Below are 10,000 nucleotides of genomic sequence, written 5' to 3'. Positions count from 1 at the left end.
ATCCCTCCTCACTGCTGTGTGTGTGTGTGTGTGTGTGTGTGTGTGTGTGTGTGTGTGTGTGTGTGTGTGTGTGTGTGTGTGTGTGTGTGTGTGTGTGTGTGTGTCTTACAGCACAGTGGATGACTGCCCTCCAGCCCAAAAGGTAAGACGGAGAGAGAATGGGGGAGATTTACATTCAAGCTCTTTGACATCATCTGTAATAATTGGTTTGATTCTAGCTGTCAAGCTGTCAACTATATTTTGATGGTATCTCTCTATGTTCTCCCCCCCCCCCCTCTCTCTCTCTCTCTCTCTCTCTCTCTCTCTCTGTTCTCCCCCCCCCCTCCCTCTCTCTCTCTCTCTCTCTCTCTCTCCCTCTCTCTCTCTCTCTCTCTCTCTCTCTGTCAGAGTAAGCAACTGTATCAGCAGCTGAGTTTGAAGGAAAACTGTTTGCAACTCCGAAGTCCACAGAGTGAGACAAGAGAGGGTGAGTAACAGACAGACAGACACACACACACACACACACACACACACACACACACACACACACACACACACACACACACACACACACACACACACACACCAGGATTGTAGAAAATAATTGCATGATTGCAAATTGTTTAAATACAGCTTGTTCTGATATGCGTGCAAGCTAGAAGAGTCTACTTAATGTATGTATTAATATATAATATTTCTTATTTTTGTCTTTTTGTTTTTAACTGCTTACTTAACCATATTGAGAGTATTTGCATGCATGTTTGTCTTATCTTTCATTCAGTTGTTTGTTGCGTGCATGTGAGCATGGACTCCCACCTGAGTGTCCACACACACCCCTCACTGGAGGCCCACCAGCTGCTCAGGATCGTGGCTGTGAAGATGGACAGACCAGAGGAGGAGATGGTGCTTGCAGTGGTCTCGCACACTGGAGGTACACACACACACACACACACACACACACACACACACACACACACACACACACGGATACACACACACACACACACACACACACACACACACGGACACATAGTTAAGTCAACACAAGAGTCAACTCTATACAGAGTCAAACTGTATATTGAACATGCTAATTCTCTCTCTCAAAATGTTTTCAATTGATCTCTCTCTCTGTGTCTCTCTCTGTGTCTCTCTCTGTGTCTCTCTCTCTCTGTCTCTCTGTGTCTCTCTCTGTGTCTCTCTCTGTGTCTCTCTCTCTCTGTCTCTCTCTCTCTCTGTGGGTCTCTCTCTCTCTCTCTCTCTCTCTCTCTGTCTCTCTCTCTGTGGGTCTCTCTCTGTCTCTCTCTCTCTCTCTCTCTCTCTCTCTCTCTGTGTGTCTCTCTGTCTCTCTCTCTCTGCAGAGCGGAGGGTGTTACAGCCCAGCGACTGTGTGTATTCAGAGTCTCTGACCCCACAGGGAAAGCTTGTGTGCTGTCGCAGGGACCTCACTGAGATCTTGGTATATAAATGCACTTGGCCTGCAACTAACGATTATTTTAATTATCGATTAATCTGTTGATTAAGTTCTTGACTAATCGATTCGTTGTTTGGTCTCTCAAATGTTTCGTCTAAAATGGTGAAAAAAGGTCTTCTATTGTCCTAACCCAAAGATAACCAATTTAGTGTTACAGAAGACTAAAGAAACCATAATTATTTTCACAACATTAAGATGATATGTGCATTCGGAACAAGCTATAAAAACCCAAGCCGGGTTATTATTATGATTATGATTATTATGATGATGATGATGATGATTATTATTATTAAGTCTGACTCTATGGGAGAGAGAGGCGTGAGCTTCAAGCATTTTATTTGGCTGGCTGACCGTGACGGCAGGAATGGAAGGTGCTGTATCAGGGCAAATCGTTGTTCTGTAATGGCAGGTTTTTCACAGCGGAGCTTCAAATGTGAATCCATGAACAATTCTTCAATATTTAACATTTTATAAACTGCCGTTTTAGGCATTTTGTTTTCTTGCTGGACACGAATATGTGGCTGCCGTTACTAAACCACTTATTGACATTCTGCATAGAATTTTACATTGGCTGGCAGGCAAGAAGTATCGGTATCTTGGTCCTTTCTCACATAAGTGTTATTTGGAGGTACAGTATCTGTTAACAGTCAGCGGTTGTCTTTGCTGAGATAATCTAGTTTCTCAGGGTTATAAATGCAGAGTGGTAATATGGTAAGCTGTAGGCTACTCGGGTTGGACAGAACAATAGTGTGGTAAGAATCACCACTCCCCTCTCAGCTTTCACGCACACTTGTATGTAGGCAGGAGGCAGGAGGCACTTCCACTGTATTGTGTTGAAGAGATGGAGAGAGGATATTGAGATGGGGCCATATTGTTCTGCGATATCGTACTCTGTAGCTTATTCAGAGACAGTAGTCGTTTGATAGCTCTAACTATCGAGTAAGGTAGACAAAAACGTGTGTGAGTGTGTTTGTGACTTTTTGTCTTCAAAACATTGTCTATGTGTGCACTAACTTACTTGTGTGTGTGCGTGTGTGTGCGTGTGTGTGTGTGTGTGTGTGTGTGTGTGTGTGTGTGTGTGTGTGTGTGTGTGTGTGTGTGTGTGCAGCCTCCTCTAACAGACAGTGCTGAGCTAAGCAGGAGGCCGGTGCGTCTTCTGGGTATTAACACCTGGGACGTGGCGGCCGCTCTCACACACCTGGACTGGAGCCTCTTCAACTCTATCCACGAGGTACACACACACACACACACACACACACACACACGCAGGCACGCACACACACACACACAGGCACGCACACACACACACACACACACACACACACACGCAGGCACGCACACACACACACACACACACACGGACACACTCGCACATACTCATTGCTCTCTGCCCATTGCAGCAGGAGCTGGTGTACTACACTCTGAGCCGTGCTCCCGGGACCGGCCAGACGGCGGCGCTGTCTGTCCTGCTGCAGCGCTGTAACGAGGTCCAGCAGTGGGTCATGTCCGAGGTGCTCATGTGTGTATCGCTCAACAAGAGGGTGCAACTGCTCAAGAAGTTCATCAAGATTGCAGCTCAGTAAGAATACACACACATGCACACATGCACGCATGCACGCGCGCACACACACATACAGACACACACACGCACACACACACACACACACACACACACACACACACACACGCTACACACAGATGTCTCTGTATTTAGATTGACTTGGTGTATTTTGTGTGTAGCTGTAAGGCCCAGAGGAATTTGAACTCTGCCTTTGCCATCATCATGGGCCTCAACACAGCAGCCGTCAGCCGACTCAACCAAACCTGGGAGGTAAGAGTGTGTGTGTGTGTGTGTGTGTGTGTGTGTGTGTGTGTGTGTGTGTGTGTGTGTGTGTGTGTGTGTGTGTGTGTGTGTGTGTGTGTGTGTGTGTGTGTGTGTGTGTGTGTGTGTGTGTGTGTGTGTGTGTGTGTGTGTGTGTGTTTATGCATTCAGCCATGTCATTCATATACATGCTTGTTTGTTTGTACTGTATCTATCCTATGAAGTCTTATTCTTACTGTACACTTTGCTTCCAGAAATGTCCGGGGAAGTTCAAGAAGCTCTTCTCAGAGCTGGAGCTTATCACGGTGAGAGCTACCAACTATTACTTTCTAACATTTCCACAGAGCTAAGACACAGGGAAGGAGAGAGAGAGAGAGAGAGAGAGAGAGAGAGAGAGAGAGAGAGAGAGAGAGGGGGAGAGAGAGAGAGAGAGAGAGAGAGGGGGAGAGAGAGAGAGAGAGAGAGAGAGAGAGACACAGAGACAGAGACAGAGATACAGACTCTGAACATCTGTTTTTTCTCTGAGGTGATAGCCATCCTGATTTTGAAGCTTTTGAAATGCTACTGGTGTGATCTAATCTTTGTAAGGCGATTAATAGGAAGTTTCCGTCACTCTCTCCACTCCTCTTTTCTTACCCCTTCTCTTTTCTCTGTTCCCTCCTTTCTAACCTCTTTTCTCCTCTTCCACCCCCCTTCACTTTTCTGTTTTCCTCTATCCACCTCTCTGTCTTTCTCCAGGATCCATCTCTGAACCACAAAGCCTACAGAGATGCCTTCAAGAGGATGAAGCCTCCCAAGATCCCTTTCATGCCCCTCCTGCTGAAAGGTAGCCCCCTCATCTCTCTCGCTCTCTCTCTCTCTCTCTACAACACACTCTCTCTCTCCCTCCCTCTCGCTCACTCTCTCTGCTATGCTGATCAGAATTTAATACACGTCTTCTACTCTTAGATATCACCTTTATCCACGAGGGAAATAAGACCTTTCATGACAACCTCGTCAACTTCGAGAAGCTGGTGAGTTGAGTCTTCAGCTCTGTGACAAGAAAGGAATCAGATAAATGTTTGAGTTCGCCATATGGGGGAATTTTATGTGTGAGTGTTATTGGTCATCAAAATCAGATCTGGTTCATCTTGAAGGTTATAGAGGTGAGTTTGCCACTGGAAGGTTGCTGGTTTGATTTTCTTGATCGACTGGGAAGTGGTAATAGTATGGGTGAGTGAGTTGGGGGCAAGTAGCTTTCCCCTCGTAGTATTGATTTGCCCTGGAGAAAGTCACTGAACCCCCAACTACTCCACTGGAGCTGCTCAGAGGCAAACAGAAGATAGTCTTTGTAAGTTCTTACCTATATGAAATCCCCCGGGCTTCTGCTGTAAGGATTGTGTTTGTAGTCAGCTTTTGGGACAGTAAAACTCTTACTTATGCACTTTTGAAGGTATAAGATCTCAACTGTTTTATGTTTACGTTATGTTATTGCACTGATGTGACATGTGTCTGCTTCTTGGATCTACAGCATATGATCGCAGACACGGTGCGTCTTATTCGCCACTGCCAAAGCGACCAACCAGGTGAGTCCTCATGTCAGCTGTTGTGACAAATTGTTGATTTTGAATTAGATGTTGCACTTTTGATCCATTCATTATGAGGAATCTATTGCCATCTGCTGTCAAGTTGGTGTACTGCAAATGACGGCACCTACAGTATATCTCTCTTAACTTGTCTCTCTCCCACACAGTTTTCACTCACAGTTTCTAAGCAACCAGGGACTTTTTCGCTCTCTATATAGGGCCCTAATACAATCTCTGTGCATATCAAAAGTGTGTGTGTGTGTGTGTGTGTGTGTGTGTGTGTGTGTGTGTGTGTGTGTGTGTGTGTGTGTGTGTGTGTGTGTGTGTGTGTGTGTGTGTGTGTGTGTGCGCATGCACGCACGCTTGGGTTTGTAGCATGAAACTCCTATTGTGAGACTAATGCGTGTGTGTTTATGTTTGTGTGTCTGTCTCTTAGGCAACGAGGTAACCGGGGGCGACAGTGCAGAGGTGAGAGCGAGCGCTCACTACCTGCACATCATCGACAATCAACAGACGCTTTTCGAGCTCTCACACAAACTGGAGCCACGCGCCTGAACTCACACACACACGCACACACACACACACACACACACACACACACACACACACACACACACACACACACACACACACACACACACACACACACACACACACAATACATATGTACATATACATGCACACGCTACAGAAAGAACCACCAAACCAGCAGTGGTGCCAAGTGGACAGTCAGGTGCCATGTGTTGGAAGGAAGAAGGGGACAGCCACAGCAGTACAAACATGGCCACTAAAGACTTTCTAACACTGAAAATAATATTATAAAGGGTCTATAGGCTCCTCACACCCTCTGTGAACTGTCCACAGCAAGAGATTCTGCACTGCAAGAGGGAAATTTGCCAAACTGACGAGAAGAGGAGACTAAGTAGTTTGTACAGTATCTATTGGACTGAATATGCTCTTGTTTTCCTTGTCGTGATGAGCATTTGGTTTCTCCCTGAGTATTTATGAGCCCGTTCTGCAGGTGGAATGTTCCTTTAGTTTGTTGATTGTTATCGCCCTCTGGAGGTCAACAAGGACATGACAGCCTCTTCATCATTTCAGCTCGAGAGAGAGAGAGAGAGAGAGAAGTTTGGTTTGGTTAGGACCTGATGGATGTAATCTATCAATCCATGGTCTCTTCTATTTCATCTCCTGTATGTATCACACTGGATAGATCGGCCTCTTGATATATATAGCATACATGCGCTAGTTATTAAGATATTTGTCGTTGAGCTCTCTTATATTGTGCAGTAGCATTATGTGCAACACAGGCAGCTGCCTATGTTGGGGCAGTACAACATACAAACTCTGTTGTATCCTTTGTCGCACTGGGGATGTATCTTTTTGGCAAAAATGTACAACCCCAGTGGAAAAAGATACAACTGTGTGCCTTTGATTTTGTATTTTTGTTTCGAACCGTGTACTCACTCACTGGCATGTGAGAGAAGCATTGTGACGTGCTTTCACTGTCCAACTGTGACATTTGAAACGTGGATCTCTCCTGAATGTGCCAGAGTTCAAAAGCAGTCGTTGAATGCCGAACTGCTATTTGGTCCTCAGTGTTTTGCCTCTGTTTCCTGGTTGCCATTTCATAGTTCTGACTGGTTCTCAGCCATGCGCTCTTCTAGACTGATTTTGTATGACTAGATAATGCTACATTTGCGTTGTGCACAATATGGACCTATACTTGTTTCAGTGCCAAATGCCACGTGTATGGAGCGATGCAGCTTAGATGTGGAGCTCTTGGGTTGTTTAGGAGGTCTTTCTCTGATGGAATCACAGAGGTCGGCTTCCTGCAATGAGCCTGTCATGGTGCCTGGTCCTTGGTCATGTAAAGCATATCTCACTCCTAGCAGAGATGCTTTCTGACATTCTGATGACTGATTTCAGGGTGTGCATGATGATACACCGCTCTGCCAGTGTTGCTATGGAAACACAGGCCCTTCATTGCCATCTTTTCCTTACTTTTTTAAATCCTTGAGGTATATAATGTTAACAAAGATTAGCCAAGCCACTGCAGCACAGAGCTCTGTTCAGGGACGGCTCTATTCCACTTCAGAATCATGAGGTTTTTACATTGCTGACACATTCTTATTGACTGAAAATATTACCACATTCGGAAAATGGTTCTGTGTAAATGGATAGCTATTACAAAGATGTGACTGTCAGTGAAAGCCAGCACAGGGTTTGGACAGAATATTGAATGCACTGGTGCACTGACTTCGCTCATCTGATGTTTAGATGCGACTGTCTTGGTGTTTGTTTTTTTCTGATATAGTTTTAATTCACTCATCTCATAGAGCACAATGTTAGTTCTAGTTAACACTAACACATTGGATTCTGATAATCAGGGCCTTTAGTTCCAACATCACATTAACAGTGGAAAATGCTGTGTCCAAATCCAATAAATGGTGTAATTGGGATAATATTGAGAAGGCCATGACACTTCTATTTTGTGTTCAAACCACTGAGGGAGCGGCCTGTCTCGTCCTGAAATTATCATTCTGGTAGATGCTGTCGCCATCAGGAAAGAAATGCATCATGGGCTGAAAGGAACCATTCAGAATTGATATATGATATATGATCCATAAATCGTGCCAAGAAACACAGCCTTCACCAGTGCAGAACCATCAGAAGCCCAACAGACCATATTAGTGTTTTCATTATTTTCTCCTTGCCCTGTATCTACACATGCATAGCCAGTCACTTTAGAGTTCATTAGCAATGCATTCTTGCATGGTTTGGATGATTAAGAACGCATTTGGGGAGCGGTCAATAATTTTTGTGCCACAGGTGTTTGAGCAAGCCCAGCTCTAAGCCTTTCAGAACAGGACAGGAGCACTGATAGATTCAAGGTTTGTCCTGCAGATCACAATGAATCAGTTAGTCAGGGAGAACCTGGGGTGGTTTCCCAAAACCATCTTAGTGCTAAGAGGTTGATGCCATTGTTCCTTTTTAAGACAGTGGACAAAGATGATCTCAAAGTGAAGAGTGATTTTTAAACAGATTTGCTTTGGTTCTTGTGTACATTAACAATTATCTTCCAAAGACACTCTCTAATCTCTTGTCATCAATGAGCCAACTTTGTGTGGACACTGTTACAGCACCCAGGTTGATTCCCCAGCTAATTCAAAACTGACAAGCTGACTTGAGCTTGCTACCTGCATGTAAATCCTCAGCCAAATATGTATTGTCCATGGTGCAGCTCCAGGAGGTTTTACCTGACAACTTCACACGTATGTGTCTTGACTCTAGAGATTGTTGCTTTTAAAGATTTGTTCAGATAGGTTACACAAGGATTGGTTGAACCATACAAGATTATATGACACGCATCAATTCAGTTTTAAAGTGGATGCTTTTGAGAAAGCAGGCCAAAGTCAAGTGTGATTCTTGATTAGCTCCTCCACTACTGAGAGCATTGTTAAATATGAGCCCTGGTCTGTTCATTTTCAGTGTCATAGAAAGGCTTAATGGTAGTCATATTTACACTTAACTTGTACAATTTACACTTAACTTGTACATGATGCACACATGCACATACACATCTGCTCAGTATGGTCAAAGAGCAGAATAATTGTGCTATTAGTTATTTATTGTAATATATTGTTTATTTATGTATTGCAGAGGTGGCAAAATGTCTTGGTTGATGTGCCATGTTCAGAGCTTCTCCAGGACATTGTGGAATTCGTACATACTGTAGGAAGAAACATGTTTGTGGTTTGAAGCTGCAATGCTGGAATGTAAAAGTACTTGTCGTTACATTTTGTGGCCACTTGAGGGCAGTAGAGCAGCAAGTCAATGTGATGTTGAAGCTCCTCTCTGTCCTCTGATATCTAATGGGGGCAGATTAGGGTGGGAGGATGTATTTAGTGTTTTAATGGCCATTGTCATGACTATGTAAAGTTATGTTTTAGAAAACTATGTTGTTTAAACCCGTTTGCATGATACGACAAAAAAAAACTCCACATGCTCACAATGCAAGAGAGGACACCTCAAAGGCTTTGTACTATTGTAATATTGTCGATGTGTAAATATATGCATATGTTTGGTATGTTGTTATTATTTATCTGTTGTAAAAGAAAAAAACAAGTCAAACACAAAGCAATATGTCTCCCCTCGTGTCCCCTCAACCTTCAGACAGCTGAAGCCACATGTCTTTTCTAAAGCAGCATTTTACTATGTCAAAGTTTTACTGAAAATGAATAAATTATAGGTTTTATGTGACATCTCCTGGTCTGCTCATGTTTTCTATATATGTGTGGTGGCCTGCAAAAACCCTTCAAGTGGTGAAAGTTTGACACTTTATATTGCCATAAATTAGAAACTCTCCTATACATAACTTTTTGAATGACTGAGCTAGCTCTCTCAGATCAAAAGTTGAGCACCTTATCCACACACACACACACACACACACACACACACACACGTGTGTGTGTGTGTGTGTGTGTGTGTGTCCTCAGGCGAGGACAAAAATCAGACTTCAAGGATTTTCCTTTTTATTGAAATGACAATGGTTACAAAATATGGAATAATCACATCAAACAAATTACAGCTATAGCACATAAAAACAAATGTGCTCATATGTACAGTTAATCTCTCAAGACAGACTTTTTTTTTAACCGATGGGTTCCCAGAATGGTGATGTGGTGATGTTTTCAAATTAACCAGCATTTTCAAATTGACATTTTCAAATTAATAACAGACAAATGAACCTGTGGGTCATACTAGAAGGGTAGGAAAAAACAACCTATGTGGTCATATGGGTTGGAGGACTTGTGAACTGATATGTATACCTACTAATAGTCTGCATTTGTGCTTTTAGTTTCTCTGTCTTTGTTTTATTGTATCATAAACACACACACAGAGAACCATAGGTCTATTCAGATCTTTATCATTTCTCGGCACAAGGAAGAAAACAAAACTGCAAATAAAATAAAAATATCAATTTCTAAATATAATAACAGAAAGATTATTATTTTTTAATTGGCTAAACATGTTCATTCATGTTGTTATCCTCTTGATTAGGTGGGCTTAACTTCCATTTTTGGCCATTGGACTTGATAGATGACCAGGGGAAGTATCAGGATAGAATAGAGTTGTATAAACGCTCTGCGTTGGTGGTTG

The 10,000-nt window shown here is 43.2% G+C and overlaps 1 protein-coding gene across 1 annotated transcript in view; it reads left to right on the top strand.

Annotated features, from left to right (window-relative positions):
• rapgef5a (Rap guanine nucleotide exchange factor (GEF) 5a) overlaps nucleotides 1–8,916 on the top strand; it is a 67,977-nt gene extending 59,061 nt beyond the window's left edge. The window contains 12 exon segments of the mRNA XM_083645839.1: nucleotides 112–142; nucleotides 388–466; nucleotides 761–910; nucleotides 1,338–1,435; nucleotides 2,559–2,681; nucleotides 2,851–3,029; nucleotides 3,191–3,281; nucleotides 3,527–3,577; nucleotides 4,011–4,098; nucleotides 4,221–4,285; nucleotides 4,783–4,837; nucleotides 5,274–8,916. Coding sequence (XP_083501965.1) covers nucleotides 112–142; nucleotides 388–466; nucleotides 761–910; nucleotides 1,338–1,435; nucleotides 2,559–2,681; nucleotides 2,851–3,029; nucleotides 3,191–3,281; nucleotides 3,527–3,577; nucleotides 4,011–4,098; nucleotides 4,221–4,285; nucleotides 4,783–4,837; nucleotides 5,274–5,392 — 1,129 coding nt within the window. The 3' untranslated portion in view covers nucleotides 5,393–8,916.
• The last annotated feature ends 1,084 nt before the right edge of the window (nucleotides 8,917–10,000 follow it).

Source organism: Poromitra crassiceps, assembly GCF_964638095.1.
Source record: "Poromitra crassiceps genome assembly, chromosome: 11".
NCBI lineage: Eukaryota > Metazoa > Chordata > Actinopteri > Beryciformes > Melamphaidae > Poromitra > Poromitra crassiceps.
Note: the sequence above shows the minus strand (reverse complement) of the source record. Positions and strands in the feature narration are given on the sequence as shown.